The sequence below is a fragment of the Lathamus discolor genome, chromosome 2, assembly GCF_037157495.1.
Source record: "Lathamus discolor isolate bLatDis1 chromosome 2, bLatDis1.hap1, whole genome shotgun sequence".
NCBI lineage: Eukaryota > Metazoa > Chordata > Aves > Psittaciformes > Psittacidae > Lathamus > Lathamus discolor.
Window position 1 is genome coordinate 28,430,405 of NC_088885.1, and position 24,548 is coordinate 28,454,952.

A 24,548-nucleotide genomic window follows, 5' to 3' on the forward strand; every position below is an offset into this window, starting at 1 on the left:
CTGGCCACTAAATCAGGGTCTGTGTGCTTTTCTGAGGACAGGAGTTCCATTTGCAGCAATTTCCAAAATTTAATTTAAATTATAAGAGGTAATGGCTAAGCACTACATAACTTCCATTACTAAAATATCCAAGTGAGATAATATCCCAGCATTTTATATAAACACACACTTTCCACTGCAGATAAATCTGCAGTTTGAGGGTTTCAGGTCTGTATTTTAATGGGTTTTGTAAAAACAGAATTATTAAGAACACTTTGGAAATTATAACAAGTATTTTTGCCAAAAGCAACAGTAAGCTTTAAAATAAGCCATTTCATATTTTATGCATTTATTGTTTTAAAGGTATCATCAACTTGGTATTTAAGAAAGCATGCCCACAGCAGAAAACAAAAGAGGAACTGATTCTGCCTCATTTCCCATCTTACGGAAAAGTTTTAAGTTACAGCAATGTAGTTATTATTTTGCTGTTGTTTTCTGATGTATTCATGCAAGAACTAATAGCCAGCTATAGATGAGAAGGCTGCTGATCTTGTTCTTGCAGCTGGACAAAATGTGAAAGAAACTGGATTTAACCTCTGATTCTGCCTTTTGCTGTTCACAGCCTCAACAACCTGTGTCAGAAGGCTGATTTTAGTTTAAAGTAGCTCTGTCTTAGGAGTCTAGCTTCAGAACCAGTATCTGTTTGCTTCCCTATAAATTAGGAGTATCCTCATAGTAAAAGAGCATCATAATAAAAGATTATCCTTAAGGATAATCCTGCCTATCTGTCAGCTACTCAAAAATACACAAAAGCAAGAGAAGCCAATAAATAATGAAAAGGACTACACAGTGAGTGCTCTTTAGCATGAATCAAATAACTAATTTAAAAGATTATTTACAATTTGTTTTTATATTGGCAACTCTCAATGACAGGCGCTAAAAGGAACAAAACTGCATTTTGAGAAGATAATTTTAAATTTGATTTTGCCTTTAACAATAAAAATATGTATACATGCATAAAACAAGTATACACAAACTCAGTGTAGCTAATGGGATTTTCTTTTTACTTCACTGGAAGAATGAGACTGTCACCATTCTAAATGCATGTAGTCTTCATGTTTTAATGTTAAATTTTCACAAATGCCTGCCAGTAAGGAAACTGTAACAGATCTAGTTTATATGTCATTAAAATCTGAAATCTACATCTTTAGTTCACTACCAAAAACCACTGCAAAAACTGTGATCTCCATTGGAAAAGGTGCAGGCTATTGAAAAAAGTCAACAATAAAATTCAGCCTACAAGTTTTATCACTGATTCAACAGGGAAACAAAGAAGCCATTGTCAGAAGTGGTTACTTCTGGGAACATAAAGTCAGGACTTAAATAAGTAGCCCAATATTCAAAGAGTTTTAGCAAAGTGCTTTCTGAAGCCAGTGGAATTTTGATCACCAGCAACCAGGCTCCAGTTCTCGGCACAGATCTTTAAAGCTTCTGCCATTACTCAAAGCGTTATTACTGAAATTGAACATACACTACCAATACATGCCCTGCACATTTCTTCTGAAGCCAATTGGTCCTGAAGGGATATGATTATTTCACATGTGTCTGCAATTAGCAAGACATGCATATATACATACATACATGTATATACAGAATATGTATATATACACATTGAGTATACACTACTGTATATACACACATGCTTGTACTAATCCAGCTCCCAGATTCTAATCCCAAATGCCTGAAATTGGTCTTTATTGAACACTGACACTTCTCAAAGTCTCTTTTTGTCTCAACTTCTGTTAGTGCTCTGGTCATGTGAAATTTTATTTACGGATGGGTAAATAAGGAAACATCACACTCTGTTTCAGCATGAAGACCAAGCATTAAAAAAACCCTGAACTTTTTATCTTTTTTAAGTACATTTTAGAAGCAGAAAGGAAACAACATTTTAGCGAAGAGGATCAAATTAGCAATACTAGGAATTGGTTTTGCACACGTGATTTTTCAAATGTCCTTGATGACAATTCATAATATATAAATTTAAGACAAAAACCTGGCCAGTCAGTAACCTTCCTATTCAGTGACTGCAGGACTCGGCAGTAAATGTCACTGCTAAAAAATATTTCACTACATTAACGTACTGGCAACCACATTTGCTGAATACGTTCATAAACTGACACAGGAAAAAAAGACAACCAGAAATGAAGCTGCTAATGATTCACTCTTTTCTAACATGTATAATCCTCATCTTACAGAACAAAGAGATACATAAGAATAAAGATAGCCTTTACCAAGATGGTCCACTTCTCTGTTCACCTCATCAAGGTCAAACTATAATCCAGGAACGGGTAAGAGTAATGCACTGAATATGAGGACAACATCAAGAGTAAGTGAAAGGAAAAGAATCTTCCTCACAGAAAAGACTGGAGCACATGCCTTGAAAAAGTAACCAGTTTTCCACTTACCAGTTTGGGCTAGGTTTAGATCATTCCTAAAAAAAATTACTATTTCTAAAAGTCAAAAAAATTAATAATTATAATCATTTATGCAGATTTATTAGCTTATAAATGGCTTCACCATAATTACTTCCTAGTACAGAAATGCGCAGGACCAAAACAAAAGGACACAGAATCTGAAACAAGAGCTGTTCTTCCTGTACGCTTACAGAGGGCTAGCGATATCGGTCCTACAGGACATGAATGTGTCACAGACTCTCCAACGTTTAACTGATATTTTGAGGACTGTTGCTCTCTCCTCCCTTTTTTTCCTGCTATATCCTTTGAAAACTTCACAGCAGTCTGTGGGACAGCCTGACTTGTCTTCAGTTGCTGAGGCAGCAAACAGAAGGAAAAAAAGTCAAAAAAATGATACAGACTGTAAATACATTTTACTGAAAGAAACATATGAAATAAATAGAAGTGGATGGACTCAGCTTGCAGCCTGCCTCCGTATTTTACACCATCCCAGAGTTTATGGATTTTCAAATCATTACTTAAGCTGCTCTTGGAATACAAAACACATTTTGCAAGAACACTGCATGGAAAGCAGTTTAAGTAGAATACCAGTTTTGTATCAAAATAGAACATGAAGACCCTTCAATCTGCCTTGTTTGGTTTTTGTGTGAAAATACAGTTGGAACAAGTTGAAACAAATTTCTGCATACTTTGATTAATACAACTGGAACTGAACAGATGCTCTAATACACATACATACTCCTGATGAAATTAACCTAACAACTATCTGTTTTAAAACAGAAATAGCTGTAGTGTTAAGAAAATGCTGCCGTGACTACAAATTACAATGTGAGGATTGCCTGCATTTCCACAGATGGGATCTTCAGAGAGTCCTCGTAGGGAAGGGAGGAGAGGAGGCTTCCTCAGAGGAAACAGGGAAAAAAAAAAAAATAATTTGAATGTTGAATTTTCACTTTTGAAAAAGTGAAAATTCAACATTTTGAATAAAATATGTTTAATGGTTTTGGGTTTATGTAAACAGACTTTAGGAAGCAATCGGACAGCCTTAAGAAATTACTACTTGAAAGAAAAAAGGTTTCATCTTTGATCTGTGAGTCAGATTTATCACAGGACAGGATGACTGAAGTTTATTCATTAGCTGATAACCTCCACATGCAACCCAAGCCTTTAATCTGCAATAAAACAGCAAACGAGGATGAAGCTCTGAGGAAAGGAAACTAAGTCAGCTCAGCTGAGCCAGTGGAAGGACAGGGGGGAGAGAGAGGGACAAAACCTGGGAAGAGCAGCTCTGTCCAGCTTCTTGGGCTCATCCATGCCCCCGAAGAGCTGAAGATCAGCAGGTTCACTGCGGCTGGCACAGCTAAGCCCCATTCTGCATAAGGCGGCTGCTGTCTCTGCTGGGATGCCCAGAGGTACCTTTGCATTAGCAATAAAATTCACATGACAGCAGGCAGGGCACTCTGAAAGGAATACCTTCCACTTTAAAAGTTTTACAAATCAAAAGCTATGTACTTGATATGGTATTGTCATTTGTTTCACAGTACTATAGCCACCACCAGTATCTCCAAGATGTGCGAGCTGCTGCTACTACTACAATCCAGGAGAACCTAAAGTCCTTGCACCTTCAAAGTCAGTTGTTTAATATAAAAAAAATACAAAAACACAAGCAGAAAAGCAAATAAACAGAAACTGCTTATTAAAATCAAAGCAAACCCACAAATTCTCTACTATTAAGTTTGTAAGTTAAAGGCATTATGGTTGACAGTCTGCCTCTTGGTAAAACTTCTTCAAGAACTAAACCTTGCAATAATGCAAAAGGTCACAACTATGGCAGATTTAAGTAATTCTCAAAATCCTCTAGAGGAAGAAAGGGGAAGAAAAATATCCGTATTAGCACAGTCTAATGCCCAGCAATGAACCACAAAATGAGCCCACAAAGTTCTCTGAAAGACACCAGTTCCTAGTTTCTTCTGAATGAGAATTAAAAAAAAAAAAAAAAGAAAAAAAAAGAAAGTTAACAGCTGGTAACAGTTTCAGTCCTGCTTTAAACAAAGGAAACAAGTGCTTAGGGACACAATGAAAGAAGTGAGGCTACAGCAACTACGAATGGAGGGAGATAAGGTGGTCAGCATTGACTACTCAGTCTGACCTCTCCAGCTCTCACAACCACAACTGCATTGGACTCTCTTTGTAAGATGCTTTTGAGATGTCTAGGTAAGTGATCATTAAGAAAGCTGAGTATCTCACAGCAGACTGATACATGCATTTCTGTACCTACTTCAAACCGAGAAACAAAGATGTTAAGCAACATGCCCAAGGTCATGCAAAGCTAAGGCCAAGAACAAACCACAGAGCCATGACTCCTGCAGCCCTTTAGAAAGAATCCATCACAGCCGGGCATGCACAAAAATAAATAAGTAAATGTCTCTGTATTTGACAACGTCTGACCTATGAAAGGAAGTAGTTTCAAGACAAGTGGCAAGAAACAAAACACAGCTGCAGCAGAAAGTCCTACCAGGGAATAGCTAAGCACCAAGAGTAACTATCACCACCTTGTAGGACATTTGCCGGACTGCCTGCAGCAGTGCCATGCTTGCAGAGCTACACTTAAAGAAAAGCTGATTCCAGCCATACAGACAGTTAAAAAAAAAAAAAAATTGTAAAACCCCAAAACAACAAAATTGTAAAAAAAACCAAACAAAACAAAACACAAAACACACTGGTGTGTACAACTTGCCACACACAGAAAACCAAAACGCTACTAAGTGCAATTTCTAGCACATTGTGCGCTACAAAGACATGACTACCAGCTGCCTATATAGTGAATCATCACGTTAAAAATGTTGTCATGTTTTTCAGTCCACTAAAATTTTTTCTAGAAGCTGCAAAATTAATCTTTTCTGCATCATCAATAAAAACAAACCCAATAACCAGATCTCCTTTTGACTTCAGTAGGCCCACCAGAACTTACATTGTTATGGTGTTTTGTACTTTGTTTTAGCTGTGTGGGTTTTTTCCGCCAAAATATGTCAAAATAAGGGAAAACTAACCTCTACCAATTGCTCATCAGCTCTTGCTGTACTAAAGCAAACAGAAAATCCTCTTCCAGTTCTGAAATTTGCTTTTGAAATTTAAGTCACAAAGAAAATAAAACAAACAAAGCCTTTTCCACCTAACTAATAGTGCAATAAAAAAACAAAAACAAAACATTTTGTATGCTGCAAACGTAAATAAATACTAAAGCTTCTCCTCATTAGACTGCATTTGGAATATCCTAACCCATTAGTTAAAATGACAGAAGAATACAGCTACCTGAAGTCTATGTAAAGAATCTCTCTTTAGCAGGCTTTTAAAGATTGCAAGCCAGAGCATTTAAAAAGCACATCCCTGAATAATTTAAGGCTCCTGGCATCTACATTGAAACAGCTCCTTTGCTAGACCTAGAGGGAAAAAAACAGAGGTAAGAGAAAGAATAAAGGTTGTGAGAGATCAGTGACAAAATCACTACTAAAAAAGTATTTTTCCTATCTTGAAGTTTAATCAGACTTGGAGGAGCATGGATTTTACAGCCAGTCCTTCCCACTTACTGTCAACAGCTATGGTCTAACATTAACATTTACCCTATGGCAGTGTTAAGTTAAGGCTATGATGGTCAGGGAAACAATACAGGAACTAAATGAAAGATAAAGAAAGAAACCGATCAAGAAAGTGAAGCACAGCACAAATCCTCATTAGCAGAAATTCAATAACAAATAAAAAGCAAAAGTTAAAAGCTAGAGTTTATAATGAATTTCAAATGAGTAACCTGCATTTTAGGACAACAGAAGAAAGAGTGGGAAAAAGAAACCCACCAAACTGGAAGAATTGACCAATGTAAATATGTATTATTAAACCAAAATAAAACATGATCATGCTATTAAGACACCAGGCAATCTGGTTTGGTGCAGGGTAATCCCCATTTTTAACCAACTGAACGAAGGCTGAATTACAAATCAGTGTATTGTTGACAGTACCAGGTTTTCTCTGCCAACTACATCCTTTAAACATCAGCAAATCCTACCTACTTCCTCTTGTGTCTGTCATAGAAACCATCCAAACAATGGGAGCAAGCAATCTTCATCTCAACAGCTATTGACTTCCAGCAAACTGAACACTTGATTCATCTTTACTCCTAGATTGGAAAGTCCTTGCTGTTCTACAGTATCTGAAAGCCTCACCACTGATTACAACCAGTTCAGGATCTGGCTCCTCCTCAGTATATGCAAACGGACTTGAAACAATAGGAAACCTTATCTGAGGAAGTTAACACAGTTCACCCTTCTCCACATGTGAATACTGACTTTATAAAGACAGAAAAACTAAGTCTTCTAAATTAGATAAGAATTTGGGAGAAGTGTTATATACAGAATGCTGATTTAAAAAAATAAGCATTTGCCTTTTTGGAAAAAGAGATTTTGCATTTTTGCTTTACACAGCTTTTCACATAATTGCTAAAAGAAGAGTCATTAGGAAAGTTCAGCTGCAGAAAGCAGGAAGTTATGAGAAACTAAACTGTGATTTGCTTTTCAAATTTCACCTGAACAGGCCAGTTGTTATCTGCTCTTCATTCTGCTAACTCTGAGCTGAACTACAAAAAGGTTCTTTGTGACAAGTATTAAAAATCAAAAAGATATTAAAAAAAAAAAGGTAATACAAGACGGACAAGATGGGGCTTTGGATGCTGTGACAAAAAAGAAAGGTTCAGAAGTGCAGACATTTCTAGTATTACGGCAGGAAAGGCCTCTTTCCAGAGGACATAGCAGAGTCGCAAAAGAAAAATAAAAAAAAAAATTCAACTTTAAACAGGTAAATTGAAGTTAGAAGCATTAAGAGGAAGCTTGACGTGCTGGATCCTTCCCTAGCAGAAATATGCGTAAGTCCAGTAACGTCAATAATACCACACAAAGTTATGCTAGCTGTTGATCTCACTCATAATTTCTAAAGCCCACACCTAACTATAAATATATATGTATTTGCTTTTTGAAAACTGATTGAAGATTAATAGCAACTCATAATTGAAATATTCATAGTCTCAAGCTAGCTTTGAAGTTAAATCCCTAAGTGGATAAAATGGATTGTATATCTAATCTAAACTAAATGTTTCCCTTAGTTACCAATACCAGTGCAGTTTCACTAGTTAAAATCATTACTACAGAAAAGAAATGCAAAACCCACGGCACTTTAAGTGGCATTTAATGCTGCTAGCGCTAGGACACAGCGTATGATCTTGGCAGTATCAGTACCCTACTACTTTCCACACCTTTGCTTCAGGAGCTAACTTGGCGATTTCAAGGAAGTTTTAACCACAGCATTTTGTTACCAATGTTTCAGTTTAAGACCACAAATCTACCTCAGGTTTAAAACCCATTTCTCAAGCAATGAAGCCAGAAGTAAAACTGCACGTAATTTTTCTACCTTTACTGCAGACTATAACTGTTTCAGTGGAGCACTTCAGTGTTCTTTACATACTCTGCACATCACACCCACACACACCACACACCTGTATACAGCTTCATAAACGAAATTTGTGCCACAAATCACAGTTCAGTTGTCTCTGAACTGTGACCAGCTGAACAGCTGTGACCCCTTTCATTGGTTTACACTTCTGTGCTTCACCATTTTTGGCTCAAGAATGTATTAAACACTGAATCTATAAAAGCTTGCCCATCCTCTCCCATGTTTAAAAAAAAAAAAAGAATAACAATTTAAAAAAACAAAAGCCAAGTGCTCCTGCCAGTAACAGGGTGAGCACTGTACAGACTTATAGATTATATATAGTAAGTCATTATAATAGAGTTTGAAGGCAGGTTTGGATCCTAGAGAAAACAGTCACAATTGTGCTTCTTTTGCAGCAGTAATTTCCCCATGGCTTTGGTTCTGCTGATCTCCGTTCCTGTTTCGCAGAGCCCACAGCTACATACATTATACCCGAGTATATGTCTGAAACTCCATAACCTTTGCCAGAGTAACTCTCCAGGAAGCTCTCCTGACCTTTACTTAAGATAAAGAAACCAACTGAAATGAAGAAATAAATGTTCCTTTGATAATACTGTGTAAGCTAAGGAACTCTGAAATACAACGGCATTTATAAAATGGCCATATTAGGAGAATTTCTTTGTCACCAAAAGCAATGACCAGCTTCAACAGGGCTTTTCATTCACAGTTCACAAATTATTTTCCAAGAAACATTGACTTGGTGTGTAACAATAATTGTGGGTTAATAAAAGCCCTAGCTGAACTTTGTACTCTTACACAAAGGATGTATGTATACATGACTATATTTGGACACTGCTCCATATGTAGTATAACGTATCTGATTTCCAACTTACAGATTCTTTGCCTTTCACATTGTAATATAATAAAAAATACAAAGTCTTTGAAGCCAGAGGTGGGGAAAAAAACAAAACAACTGTTATACAGGGCAAATTTAAAAGTTTGAAAGTGACCACAACTGTTGGTTAGTGTATGTACACGAACTCCTAGAGAAGAAAAGCAAAATTAAATTCTTGCTATGCAGGTGTACTAACAGAGTCCAGGAAGAAAAAATCAAACAAACAAATTTTATTTTCTTTTTCCCCCTATAAAATGTTGATATAAATACTCTCAACAAATTCTTCTTAAAACAGTTTCTAAATAACTGGGAAAAAAAAAACCTCCTCTAAAAGATTTATAAGAAAACTCAAAAAATCTGAATTTGGTTTTGCTGTTAAGGAAATGCAATTATTTCTGATCTCTCTAATTTTAATCCTAAAATTTCAGTACATGAGTGCTGTATTTAACAGCTGTCTGGTTTAGTGAACTGCAGTAATTCACTCTGATAGGATAAATTATTTAAGTTATTTAGCAAAACGGAAAAGCTACCACGCGCTCTGCTGCAATTAGCAGACGCTGTTCAGGAGTGACCTCTGATGATGGAGAAAAGCCTTGCCATGAGGAAGAAAGACATATAAAGAACTTGAGGAAGTCTCTGACTTTGTCAGATAATGTTTCTCTTGCCATTTCTTTACTATGCCCTTGCAACCAGCCAAAACCAGAGAGCAGGTAGAGCGAAAGAGAGACAGCATTTAACACATTAGTAACAGGTAAAAGCAAGGTTTGAGGGGTACAGGCTAAAAAAAAAAAAAAAAAAGTTTATCAAACAATGCAAAGCATCCAGCTTAAAATAAATCCTGCTTCCTCCCATATAAATTGAAGGTTAATTTTGTTTGAGTAACAAAATGCCACATGCTAAGACAACTTAAAAATGCTTCAGCAGTGGCTGCTGATTGATTTCGTGGAGAATGTTATTTATTTATTTTTTTATACACAAAACACAGTGAACAGCCTGATTTCTGCTCAACAGAGCTGCCTCCTGCGTCCCACGGTATCTCATCTGTACGGGCTCAAAATGCTCCTCTCCTCACCCTATGGACAGATTAACTCCCTACTGCTCCACAGTGTTTTCCCTTGCTTCCCTGGAGCTGCAGGGTGGGAATTACAGGAGAGGATGCCCTGTTAAATGTTATACCTTCAGCCCGAACAACTTCTCTTGACTGCATATCAGACCACCACCTGCTTTATCTATTCATCCCGCTGATGCCACTGACCAGTGAAAGGACCTATCACATGAATGTGATGACACAATAAGTAACAAATACAAAGACCCATATATAAATATGCAAATATAGATTTTTAAGAAAGTGATGATTCATACTATACTTACAACTTTCAGCCTGATAGTCTGGCACAAACTGCTCGTCATTGTCAGGTACCTGAGCTGAAGAAAGGAAAACAAAAACAAAACAAAAAACAAAGAAACAAACAAAAAACAAAAACAAGGACAGAATTAAAAGAAGCCATTAAAGCATAAATAAAGACTCTGTTGCTTCATTTGAAGCACAGCCAAGATTAAAACTAGGATTTTTATTTTTTTCTCATTGTTGCATACAAAAATAAGGCAAGCGCATCATTTTAGTATCAGATAAACGCTAGAATGAAGCTCTGTGGTGCACTGCGAGTCCAGAGCAGCCTTGGCACAGAGCAATGGGGATGGGAGGACATGAAGGCCGACACTGGCACTGGCCCTGCCTCACTCCCTGCACATGGGTCTGCACCTACCATGCCACTGGTAAAACCCATTCATGCTCATTTTCAAAACATCTGCGCAGAAGGTCTGCATAAAACCAAATCCTAGTGTTTTAACACTTGGGCATCTTTAACCCCAAAATATCACACCCTTGGCTTACTTTAAATGCAATTCCAATTTTTCATGGCAGTCAGCCAACACAGTAGAGGTATTTTTCTTATTATCTTAAATACTCAAAAAGAACTATTTTATCAGACCACAGAACTCCTCGGTGAATAACATCTTTCCAGATTTCAAAAAAAAAAAAAAGAAAAAAAAAAAAAAAAGATTTACTTGAAGAATCATTCACCTCGAGTAAGATCATCTTCACTTTTAGGAAACTTTCATCACAAACCTGAGCTATAAAATACAATCGTGTCATGGTCTGCCAATACATAATTTTGCATCTGTGGTATCACAGTTCACTTTCATTCTGTATCTACATCAGCCATCTATCACGCTGTGTTGCAAACTCATTTAAACCATTTAAGCTGAAATACCACTGAACAGGTATGTATTGCAGGTAACATTCAGGTAACTGCAGGACATTACAATGAGAAGCGGCATCTTCAGAGCATGACTGGTTCTGGGTACATCCAGAAGAGATCCAATTCATAGTCTCTGAACTTTGTCATCTTTTTCTCAACATATGCTAACTGGAGACACCACAGCAAAGGTGCATAAAATTAACTGTTTAAAGATATTTTCATTTACACAGATCTTGTCTAAAGACAAAGGCAAATAATTCACATGATCTTAATTAAAAGTTAACATCTGCCATGATCTGGTTACCCAACAAGATCTGAGAGGTAAATACTGGTTATATAATCATTTATCAGAACTATCAAACCATTAAATTCATTAAAGGATAAAATAAAACTTCATTGCCTTTCAGAACACTTTTTACTTTAAGAAGCATATATTCCCCTTTTGACATGTGCAATTGCTGCTAGTTTTAACAGAATTTGTTTGAATTAAAAATACACATTTAATTATAATTACTCACAACAATTTTTAACATGCACTATGGTACTCTTCATGGACCAGATCTCCACTCCTTACTCAGGAAATATTTCTAAGAACATATCTGGGAGGTTTTTTTCCTGGATAAAGAGTTCAGAATCAGGCTCATTATATTGAAAAATTATTTGCTTTTATTATTGGTTTTAAAATAAATGTTTAAAGCACTACAGTCTTAATTGCAACAAATTCCCCTTAAGAACAAATGACCTTGGGAAATCTGCAAACACAGATGTGAAAAGAAGTGTGAGCAAGATAAATAAACGAAGTGCAATTAGCATTATTCTGTAAAAAAAGCATAGCTACTGTTGCTTTCTTGTTTGTTTTTTTTTAATAAATAAAAAAGAAACAAAATACAGTAACCTATCCTTTTAGAAGAAACCAGTACCTCTGAGTACATGTCAGCTCCTCAAAGTTTGAGCCTGTATAAAACATGTATTTTACCAACTCAAATATTCCCAGTATTTTTGCATTAATTTCTCTTTCCTCGAGAGAAACCACAGGACTTGTACCAATAATCAACTCGGGAACAATATGAGCCCAAATACTAACACTCTGCAATTTTTGACATTTCATGCATTTCACTGCATTTTCCTTACAAAAATGCCAAATATTTGACTGTCACTGAAGAATCCGATTATGAAATCAAGATAACCCACTTAAAAATCAGTTCCTAAGGATTTCTTGCATTTCCAATTGTTTTTGAAGGGTGAGTACATTCAGAGTTAAAGTAATTCTCTTAACTGTATCAAGTAATTTCTCGTTCACAGAAGACCTCCCACAATTTTTTCTTAAACTAGGTATTATTTTTAAATGGAGCAAGGAAGCTGGTATGACTATTTTTTTATACACACACATGTACTTTTTATTTATATATATATACATATATAAAAATACACATTAAAAAAATTTGTGAATCTGGGATATCTGGAAAAGACTGAAAGAAAACCAAAACTCTCCTCTTGAAATCAGAAGGCTACATTTAGTGACAGCAGAACTGGGGCAGCAGTCTTATATAACTTTCTAGAGTGTACACTCTGCACCAAGCTGCTTCACCGGTGCTTTATTCAGGTTTTATCAGTTTAACTTGACTTACTCCAGAACAAATCTCATGCGGACTTTTATGTCTGTATCGGTAAATAAGGTTCTTTCTTTTCCCAGCTAGAGAGTAGGAAAAAATAAAATACATTTGGTTAAACTGTCAAGGGAAAACAGTATATTACTTTATAGATACTGTCATCACTCCTGATTTGGTCTGGAGTAAACAAGAAAAACATATTTCATTCATGGATCCCCAAAATTTATTAAGACATACTTAAAAGAGACCAAAGCCCATCATTTTATAAGTACTCTAGAAATAGGTGTCGACTGCACTGTCCAAATATACTTTGAATACAATATTAACATAGCCTTAAAAGCCTCTGCAGGAAAAGGAATACAGCAAGTTAAGAAGTGTTCAAGACCCCGTCAAATATAAGAAAAAACAAATAACATCCAAAATGTTCAACCCAGAAACATGCATTTCCTACTGGAATCCAATTATAGTACCATCAGTACCTTAGAAACAAGCCCACAATCCTGCATGAAGAAATTACAAGGACCTCCTAACTGCTGGAAAGGAGAACTTACATTATTCCTTTGTTTAATCTGATTTTATTTTTAAACTAGCAGAACTGAAGCTTGCACATGATCATACAGCAGAAATGCAAGCAGCCATCATCAGCCCAATACACGGACTTCTTCCACCATCATCTTGCTGTGAGAGGGCAAATCATTGGGGTACATCATCCCATTACTGAAAGGGGAGAGGGCTTTTCTACCTAGACTTTGGATAATTACAGACACACTTTGCATCAAATTAAACAGACAGGAAAAGACACTTCAACCTGAATGTCCAAAAGGAAAATGTAACTTGCAGTGTTGCGACTGTCTGCACATTTATATACGTATGCCATTCATTTCCTCTTTTCTTCTAGTCACAAATTCTGCAATTCAGCAAGGCTGCCATAAAATCTTTCATCATTGGTCTTCTGTTAACATACTCAATGCAGGACACAAAGCATAAATCACCAAAACTTTTTTTTAACTTTGCCATTCAGAAGAAAATTCAAAAAGAGATATCTGAAATGATCATCTAAGTGAATGAGAGTATTTCCCTGAGCTACTTAATTATGGGGGTTTGAGAAGGCAAGTATATTCCAAAAGACTAATAAAAGGTTTTGAAGGATATTAAGCACGTGGCTTTTACTGCTAATAGCAGAAGCAGCTACATTAGTTCATTCCTCATTCAGAGCCATCAAGTCTCAGACTCCTGAAGCAGACAACATCTGCAGCATAAACTATCCAGCTCAGCCTAGATTATTACCAAAAGTTTTCTTTTTCTTCTGATTATAGCTATAATGTCTCAAGAGGATTTGGGAAGTGTACAGGAATGTTAATGATGATCTTAAGAATGCTATCAGTTTAGATTTTATAGTTTCACTACCTACTGAGTTAAAAACCAGTTTGCTAAAAGCAAACATTTGCAGCACAAAAATACTTCATACTTGTTTGTAGTTTTTAGAGCTTTAAAAAGCCTTTGAAAAGCTGACAGCTCATTTTGCAAAAAGAAAGCAATTGGGGGTGGGGGGTACTTTAGAACTAAGGCCTGTCAGCTTGCTTTCATTGCAAGTAAACAAAAATAAGCAGTCCCCATTAACAAGCATCCAGGACAAAAGGAGTTAATATTTAATTAAAACCAGCTCTATCCACTGTAACAATGACCTGGAGCCAAACAAGGCAGAAGATGTATGAGTCATTCTTTCTGCCAGTGAATGAGACAGCTGATCTCCGAAGCAATTCCTCAAGACAAGCAGTCAGAACTGGAGTTCTGCCTCCATTCACAAAAACACAGTCCAGCATGAACCATGTGGCCCCAACCACAAGCTTTTCATGTCACACCCTTCCAGAAAGCTACAGCAAAGTAAACTTGAACTTTAGGCATAAACACACTGATTTCACTGCTTTGTCTCAAGATGCAGCACAGACCTGCTGAGGAACCTTATTTAATAAATTAAAAGTTAAGCAAACTACAAAAGGCTTAAATTTAACTCTTCCTTCTACCAATCACAAACTGCTTCCAAACGCTCAGCTGTACTCCAGGGAAAGGTGTTCCTGTTAAAAAACGTAAACTTCCAGAAAAACAAGAAGCTGCAAACCTCCTCGCTTCACTTAAAACTTTATTTTGGGTAGCAGAACACTTCCTGCGGTACTGTGTTCTCTGACCTCATGCTTCACTTTTAGAGCTAAGAACAATTCGTTTTAAAATTTCCATCATTTATTCAAAGTGGCAAAAGGAATCGAAATTGACAGGAAATTATATACAAACGGTAGTATTTTGGCTCCAGCTAAAATAAGACTTCAGGCCTCAACAGTAATAAGTCTATTGAGTTTTCTTTGATTCATTGTCACTTCTCAGTATCTGAAAAATTGTATAAAGTGTAAGTATTCCTGAAAGACCTTGGGGGGAAGGGGTGGTGCGGGTGGTGCGGGTGGTGGTGGTGCGGGTGGTGGTGGTTGGTTGTTTTGGGTTTTTTCCCCAGGAACAACTGTTTCTAACAGAGGAGCATTCATAAGGCAAAACAGTAACAAATTTCAATACAGTAAAAAAGACTATTTCCCATAAGCACTGGATTTGCTGTCAAAACAATCCCAAACTCCTTTTACATAATGTGAGATGCTCTGACTAATGAACTTAAATGCAGTTCAAAACTGGCTCCAGATCTCAAAATTCTTCCTTATGTGAATAGTCTCTAGGAATATGAACATGGGTTTGCAGAATCTGCTCTTCATTTGCTGCTATACTAAAAATGAGAAAAAAGTAAACTTACGCTCGCATTTAACATTTCACTACATGCCTCATGGTCCGGAAAGCCCACTACACCTTTGAAAATGATTATTTTGAGTAAAAGGCATTTACTTTTCCAGCAAACAAAAATGTTAAAAAGTTTATTACTACACAGACTTTCAGATTTGCACATTTCTGGTGGGTTTCTTTCTTTCGGATTTCTTTTAAAGAGCATCCTGCTCCCTCCCCATTTTGCCTTATCTACTTTTTCTCCTTTTTTTTTGTGCAGATACTTAAGGTCAAGAGTTATGAGTACCTGAAAGACAAATATGTTAGATCACTAGACTAATAGAATTGAAAAAAAAAAAAAAAAGCTATTTTTTGTATTAAAAATTCCAAATGAAAACCTTTTCACTGCTTTTTAGAGTGTGTGTCACTATGGGACAGATTTCAACTATGGGAGTATTAAATTATCAGGTTTTTACTATTTTTGCTCCTATAAAAATGTGAACAGCTCTTGAATATGGCTACACAGCATTTGCTTTACACTGGGTAAATTTTACAACTTTTTGGCAGTTAACACTAGTTTGACAGAGTAAACTGCAACGCATCTTCACCGAATTAAATGAACAACTCTAACTACATTAACATTGGAAGTTCTAGTACTTTCTTTTATTAAAAATAATATTTTGAGAACAAGAAACTCCTTCTTTTCTTACTCTCTCATTTAAGAAATAAACTAGAAGTCAACACTAGCTTAGACATCACTGCAATGCTGGTGCATCCTTCACAGTCGGAAACAGAAGGCAGAAAACTGTTTCCTAAAGTTCATTCTATGTTTGGGCATTAACTACTTGAGTGAAATAGCTTGCTTTCAGGCATCAAGAACAAGCTTTTAAATACAAGTTATTTCTTGTACCTATCCACTCAATTTAGCTAAGTTGCAGCAGAGGCATGAACCCTGTAGCTATTATTTCAAACCATTCACTGCTCACTAAATATTTTTGTATTTTTTCAAATAACAACACTTTATTTTTATTTTTCAATAATTTTCTTTTTCAACTCATTACCACCTTAGAAGGGTATTATCTATTGCTCTAAGAAGCAGACCTAGCACATAAATTCATCATTTTTCTTTGCTTGGGATGCCTTTTATGTATCTTTAAAAGCTGTAGGAGAAACTAGTGTCTGAAAAAGCCATTTTAAATAAAAATCTGTTTTTTTTTCTTAACTATTCCCCCAACATCAAATGCTTTCAACATAGAAAGGAGACACTCACTAAGACTTTGTTCTCACTTTTCATTTTATTCCAGAATAAGAAGTAATAGCTACCATGATAACATTAGATTAGTATTTGAATCATTTTTTTCAAGTCACTGAACAACTGCTATCTGCCAAAACCAATCTGATTCCAAAAATATATGTAATCCATAAAGTTATTTTATAATATTATGATGACAAAGTGTTGCCATGAAATTATTTAAATATAAGACAATATCTGCACAGTATTTGCCTTGGTTAGCAGTAGGCAACTTTAACTATTTCCTTTCAAGTTTGATGGTTGAAACAATTATTAAAGGTTTCCCACTTTCAATTTCTGGCATCAGGAAATAGCTACAATCTACCTTCTGTCCTTGCGTAACAACTGACATGATGAAACCTTATTCAGAGATAGCTTTAAATCAAAATAATTTAGATTCTTTCCTACACATTTAATACTATACAGAGGAAGAAGCAAACCTCATTTCCATAGAAATCTGGTATTCAGCTAATGGAATACATTTGTAAGTTTTCTGTAAGTGGTATTCAGCCTGTTAATTATGGAGTAATAAAATATTAAAGAGGGTACTGAATTAAACTGTTTACATTTTGGATTAATTCTTTAATACATGTGACCCTCCCACCATTTTCAATAGGAAAAGAATACATTTCTGTTTATGTGTTTACCATCAACTTGTCACAGGTGACACTATCTGTAAAAATCTCCAGGCTAAAATACATGATGCAGTAAGGATAGATTTAGGAAAAGCAAAACAGCAACAACAATAACAAAACCAAAAACAAACAAACAAACAGAAAAAAAAAAAGGAAAAAAAAAACCAAAAGCTAGCACTTTTTCTGTGCCATAAAATGCAACTCACTTTCTTCTCCTAACTAGTAAGTAGGTTTTTTGACCTGGTTACTCCCCAGTGGGGATCTGAACTCGTGGGAGAAACCTGGTCAGCTGCCACTGCTTTTCTTAAAAAGGGTCAAGATGTTTTAAAATTTCATGGTCATTTCCCTGGCTCCAGAGCATTATGAAAAGAAGTATGTAAACATTACTAATGCTGCCAAACTGGCAGACTTCTAGCCTATGAAGGTCCAGAAGAACATAAATGGACACATCTAGCAATGGGTAAACAAGTCTGATTTCAGAATCTGTTTCCTGGCTAAGCTCACCCATGTAGACTTTTGAACAGAGCTACGACACCCTCAAACACTAGTATATTATAAAGACTACAAAACTTTTTTGGGGTGGGTTTTTTTTTATAAAATTTAAGACCAAGTTAATAGCTCAATATTTGATTTTCTCATTGTGACTTTTTAGTGCTGGCTTAGCCTTTAGAAAAAGGCTATGCAAAGTTTGCGTTTTATGGAACAGCTAAACCATGGCATGTCCCGAAATACACAGATTTCTTAAAGTATTTCTAGAACACTGAAAAAATCTGTAATATTTAGTTGTAATATGCTGTGGAAAATACAAAGTTATTAGTGTTATTATTCTCTGCTAGATGAAAAGGCAACTTTTTTTTTTTTAAATACTTACCAGATGATGCTATCTGCTTTTACAAAGGTTCCTCAACATAGCTGACACAGGACCAGACACCTTTCTCTCTCAAAACCTATCTAAATATATTCAGTGACATAGACACAGCTAAAGAGAAAAAAAGGCTCTCAAACAATTCCTTCTAGTCTAACATAAGCAGTGCTTCCAGAATTAAAATTGCCATTACAGTAATTTATGTACCTACAGAAATTATTAAATCAATTTTAAATTCCTTATTATTTTTCAAACTTACATTAATATCTGCACATGCATTATGAATCTGCCTGTATTTTTCTGACCTACGATCAAAGAAATTTCATCATTTTCAGAAACAAAAACATCCATGCCAGAGAACAATCAGATTAAAAGTTCTCCTCTCCATCAAAAAACAGTATCTTTTCAGTAGCATTCTAATACACTTCTGGCTTGCTAGAATTACCGAGATGATACAAAATAAAGATATCCTTAGGAAAATTACCACAGGGAGACACAGTTACAGTTGTATCTGATCATTATGTTACAAAAATTATCTGAGTACAAGACATCCTGTTTTCAGTGATTAGGAAAGAATCATATTAATTAATGAAAAATATATCCTCTGTTTCATAATTTAAAAAGGATTTTTATACTATATACAGAATAACCACATGCTAAAAATAATGCCAGAAGACTAAAAATGTCAGCAAAATAAACAATACTCCACAACTTACTTACAGGTTAAGAACTTGACTAACTACATATAAAGCTGAGTTAAAACAGAATCTAGTAAGCCAGTAGTCATCAGCAGTATTTCCCTCTTTCTATGAAAATCGACAGCAAGCATTACACCCTCCTCTCCAGAAAAACAGAAGATCTATTCTACAAACAGCTGTGCATAGTCCAGTATATGATAAAAATCAAACATATGTGAATACTCACATTCATTTACATCAGGATAAATTTGGAGAGATTATGTTAACTTGCATCAAAATCATGTTTCAGATGCAGAAGTTTACATAAAAATTTCAACCAGAAATATTAGGAGACAATGCACAAAAATCTTTGTTTCAAATAAACCGTATTGTAAACACTGAAGTAAAAAGAATCAGAAAATATTGCTGAAGAGAACAAATACACTTCAATAAGCAGAAAGCTATCTTGCATTTTGTTAAAGTTCTCTTAACGCAGCAGCTCATTTTTTTCTTACTCTTAAATGAATCTCTCAACAGCTATTCTAAATTCAGATTTCTGCATTATTAGAAATAAACCTTCCCTCTTCAATAGAATGTGCTCTGCAAGATTACTTGAAATACTTAGAAGCACAAGCAGGTGTAAAACAGACCGATGACAGTTTTCTAATCACCCAGTACACAATCTCACAACTACAGATACAAAGACAAAAATAACATGCAAAATACTTGAAAGGTTTCTGGAAAAAAAAAAAGAAATAAAATAAAAGAGAAATATAAGAAATAGTACTTTTTAAGTATTTCATACACACCTAATGTTCTGTGTTGTGAACAAGGTGGAAAGAAGACACTTGCACTTAAATCTTGAAGCATCCCGTCCTGATGAACCCAGAGAAACTAATTTCTGCCATCAGAAAAGTACTCCACCAGAACACCAAATAATTATATGTGCTGCTCTAAAGGAAACAGCAAGCCCAGTTCTGGCTGTATGTAGTCTCTCGAGGTACAATAATATAAACCTGATCAATTGCAATTAAAATCTGAACAGAGGCTTAGAACTTGAAGTCTTGGTGCATTAGTTCTTGCCAAAAGCAGATGTGATTGTGAGCTGGAAGCAATTTCTCCTGGTAATTTGTGATGACACTGGGTAGAGCAGCCCCAGAGTCCCCAAAGACAAACTCATCAGAGGCTCTAATGTATGCATGACACATGAGGTGGCTCTTTTAGAGCTCAATTAATTGGGCTGAACATTAAGACAGCAAGTTCAGGACTAGGGTTTTTTTTTTTTTCTTTCCCCTCCAGAGTTGTTTTTCCTAATTTTATAAGCATTTTTTTCCCTTACCTTCTGCAAGCCACGTCTCCTGTAACTGGCTCAGATCTTGAAAGAGTTCTGTAAAAAAATGAAGACATGGATTAAAGACTCACACCTTTAATCTCTTCATAAGATTAAAATATGTTTGAAACTATATTTTTCCTGAAGAGCAATGTACATGAATTCTATCTGGCAGTCAAACCAAGTAGATATTTTTGGGTTGCAGTTAGTGATATTTTTTTTACACCTATTAATAAAAAAGAAGTACTTACTGTATTATTTTATCAACTCTTGAAATAACAACCAGAATCTTAACCAAGCCCTGTAGTATGAAAGGCTCATTCAGGAATACATAGAAAAGTTAAAAATCATAATCTTTCTTACAGGTGAACTATTTCTCCCTACGCAATTCTGGCCTCTTCCTGCAATATCTGCCCCAGATAAAGCTCTCCTGCACTTCAATCGGGAGTTCTGCCTGAGCTATGACTATTTCTGTTAGTATGGTCATAACTACCATATAAAAATTTTGAAGCAAAGACCTAAGATGCTGCAATAGCAGGCAGAAATGGGAAATCTTCTGTAATTCCCATTATGTTTTACTTTGTATGACAAGAGAATCACCACTATTTTCTCTATGCTGCACTCACTGTACTTCTTTAAAGTGAAACCACTTTCTCCATGGGCTGAGTTTTGCAGCAGGTTATCTTTTTCTGCAATTCACTGAAATCAACTGCTTATAATCGGTGTAAACCAGAGCTGCATTCTACTTGCAAAGCTCAGAAAGTCAGTTGAGAAATTTCTGTTTACTAAGTAGGCCATTTGAACTGACAGATGGGTTAAAGTTACTGTATTTTGAGAGACTTCCTCTTTTATGAATGCTGACAGACAACTATTTACATACACTTGAATGACAGAGGCTATTCATTTATCCTGTGGACTGATACCTCACATTCATGTTGACAAATCATTTACCTGAAAATCAGAAAGTTATTTTTTTCTCAATCTACCCTAGAATAAACTTTTCCAAACACGTAAGTAGTGATTTGGAAAAGTTATTTAATGTGCCCTCACCCCAATAAGATTTATATTGGGCTAAGCTATAAGCCCCTATTTACCCTCCTATACGTCTTATGTACTTACAGGGGTGTAGACATAGCATCTATACTGTAACCTAAAGAAGTGTTAACAGCTATTGCTAGACTACAGTTCTCAAGCTACAATCATGTGAGCGGCTACTAATGGGACTAAGTTACAAATCTCTGCTCCTCAAAAAACTTCATCAACTCTAGACTTCCTTAATTGAATTTCCTAGGATTTTTAACCCTACCAGTGTTACACTGCAATAGAAACAGACTACCAGACGCAAGGAGCCCGACTCCTAGCTCTACAGTAAAGCCAGAGTGAAAACCAAGTCTCCACACCAGCATTCTTATCAGCTAGCACCAGTAAACACAAACCAGTGAAAAGGATGTTAAAAGATAGGAGGAATGAGGAAAGCCCTGAATCTCAAGAGGCCTGAAGGTGAAAAAGCCAGGTGCCATAACTTGTGTCAGATGCTGCAAAGGCTTGGCCTGAGTGCATGACATCCGGGTGCCACATGTATGCCACATGACATATGTGTACCTAAAATGCAACATGGTAAGTCCAGGCAAGAGTATCAACTTCATCAGTTTATTGCCTTTGTCAGTTTGTTTTGCAGTAGTAAACACAATTTTCTTCTCTTGTTTATTCAGAGGAATCTCTATGTATTTATCTCCAAAATAAATGAAAAAAATGCTCTCAAAAAGCTTCTCTGCCTTAGGGGGGGGGGGGGGGAAACATGACAAACCCTCACCTTCTGAATCATGAGCCAGGTCTCTGTTAATGAATTTTCTTTTCCTGACATTTGTCGGTCTCTCATTACAGTTTCTCCCACGCGGATTCTATAAACAGGAAAGATCAGTTACTTTAGAAATCTGAGGGTTTCTTGGTCTTGTTTTTTCCTCATTTAATCAAGAATACTCAAAGCCAGCATGAATTCTTTACATTTTCGAATAGGGAAATGATCGTCTTGCAGCCTCTGATTTTTAGCAAAAGACATTGCTGAGCACCTACCATCCTCCAAAAGATTCCTGTGTCTAAATGCAACGCATTCTGTCTATGTAGACATCTATTTGTACATACACACACATAATGTTTTCAAGTAGCAACGCAATACCAACCATGTATTTTTAGCATCTAAAGTACACAATAGCACATAAATCCCCCCTGCATAAGCTACACAGGAGAACCCACATAGGAGATTATAATAGACTGTTTTGCTCCCCTGTGTTACTTGTAACACTGTTTGCAAGGTCCTGAAAGAAAGAAAAAAAAAAAAAAGCGGGGGGGGGGGGGGGGGGGGGAGAGGAAATGTTAACGTTTGCCTCAACTTCATTCTTCTGAGCGTTGCAGGCAACCGCAGCCAGAAACTTTGAATGCAGCTGCCGCTGCTCTCGCCTCTCTCATCCGCTAATCATGTGCATGATTTTTTAATCATCCCACAACTGTCTTTAAAAGAACATGATGCTTTACTGAAATAACTAAGAAGATAGGCTCATCTCGCAAGCAAAGCTCCCAGACGAAGAGTCGCCCCTACAGCGGTAACAAAGCAGATACTCTGTCTGCAAAACTCCCCCACAGAAATAAGTCGGAGTCAAGTTTATAAACACCAACTTTGAACTGATCACTCACATTGGTGACCATGTAAGGCACTTGCTGGTCATAAAATCCATCCATTCTGCAGCTCTTCCACAAGTCTTAGCTCAGTGTTTTATTTACTGGGCATTTGATCTGGAGATTTCCTCGGGATCTGGACTCCGATCAGCCTAGAGGGGAATACAAGATGGCTTTTAGATTTAAGAAAAAAAAAAAAAATCATGAATGAACTGCTTGAATTTGCATAGCTAATTAACCTCAAAGCGTCCCATTCATAAAAACAACCCTCCCTTCTCTGCCTTCACCTGGGTTACACGCTTCTGCCAGGAAAACACGGCGCAAAAGCACTTCGGGGCAGCGGCAGAGAGCCCGGAGAGGGAGAAGCAGGGTTTTATTTACACTCCCCGCCGTACCCCGCGGGCGATCCGCGCCAGCGGCAGCCCCGACTCTCACAAACGTGTGCTCAACTCGTAATGGCGAACCGCGGGGCTCGCCGCGCACCTCACGGCCGCCGCGGAGGCGACGGCGGCAGCGCCCGCCAGCCGCAGCCACGCACACACACACCCCGCGCGCCCCCCTCCCCCCACCACACGCACCGAGCCACCTTCCCCCTCCACTCCCCCAGATGGCTTCCGCAGCCCACCTCCACGCCAATCCTTGCGGGGCGGCAGACAAAGTTGCGGGGAAGACCCACCTGAAGGCCACGCGCGGCGATCGGCTGCAAAAAATTCCCTCCAAATTTAATAAAAACATTAATTATTCCCCGGCACTTCCCCCCTTGGAAGCGGCGAGCGCCACTGACAGAGCTCAATCCCGTGGTTTTTCCTCTTCTCCTCCTCCAGGGGCCCCCGAGCCGCGCCGGCGGATCCCCGCCGCCCATTGGCTCCCCGCGCCCCCCGCCGGATCGCCGCGCCGCCCGCCCGCCCCGGACCGGACCCGGCCTCGCTGTCCCCCGCCACGGCCCCGACGACGACGCGGGGGTCGAGTCTGCGCTCTCCCCTGGGCACCTCTGCCGGCTGTGGTGCGGGTCGGAAATCCCAACCGCGGGATCCTGCTGCGGGCACACCATGTCCCCTACCCCCCGGGGCGGCCCGGCAGCCCCTTCCCCTCACATGATTTATTAAAAAAAAATAATTTAAAAGTTTATCCTCCCTGACTCCGAGAAGCAAAAAAGCGAACCCAAACCAGCACCACCACAGACACACGCCTTTTCGGACGGCAGAGCAGTCCCGCCACACGGCGCGGGCGCCCCGAGGTGAGGTGAGGGGCTCCCCCCACAGCGGCAGGGACTTCGCACCGCTCCGTCAGGATCCGGTGGCATCCCAGGGTGGATGGTGGTTGTTTTTGCTTTTCCTTTTTTTTTTTTTCCCCTGAGCTGAATCATAGAAAGCAATTGTTATTTCTACTAGCATGACATAATTTCTAGGTTTTGTGGACAGAATTTGGCAGCATCCAGGCACCGGATCTAGGGGTTTTTTGATGCAGCGGTGCCAGGACCCATCAAGCTCAGAATTTCTGAGGACTTCTCAGAGAAAGTGAGCTTTCTTTTCTCTGTACAGAGTGGCTGTTGGAGGGCTGTGTCCAAAAGCTCTTCCCTCTCTGAACTGCCAAAAAGCACCAAAGCAGACTGTGTGGTTTCGT

General features: G+C 37.5%; 1 protein-coding gene across 3 annotated transcripts in view; it reads right to left on the bottom strand.

The window, feature by feature from the left end:
• ETV1 (ETS variant transcription factor 1) overlaps positions 1-23,727 on the bottom strand; it is a 66,352-nt gene extending 42,625 nt beyond the window's left edge. The window contains exons 1-5 of one of the 3 annotated variants that reach the window (XM_065666230.1): positions 23,602-23,727; positions 22,944-23,077; positions 22,066-22,153; positions 20,262-20,309; positions 10,198-10,251 (exon numbers count right to left, since the gene is read on the bottom strand). In XM_065666230.1, coding sequence (XP_065522302.1) covers positions 10,198-10,251; positions 20,262-20,309; positions 22,066-22,153; positions 22,944-22,988 — 235 coding nt within the window. In that variant the 5' untranslated portion in view covers positions 22,989-23,077; positions 23,602-23,727. Of the gene's footprint in view, positions 1-10,197; positions 10,252-20,261; positions 20,310-22,065; positions 22,154-22,943; positions 23,078-23,212; positions 23,381-23,550 lie in introns of those variants that run through there. The other 2 variants (XM_065666231.1, XM_065666232.1) reach the window with 2 other exon arrangements.
• Between the last annotated feature and the right edge of the window lie 821 nt (positions 23,728-24,548).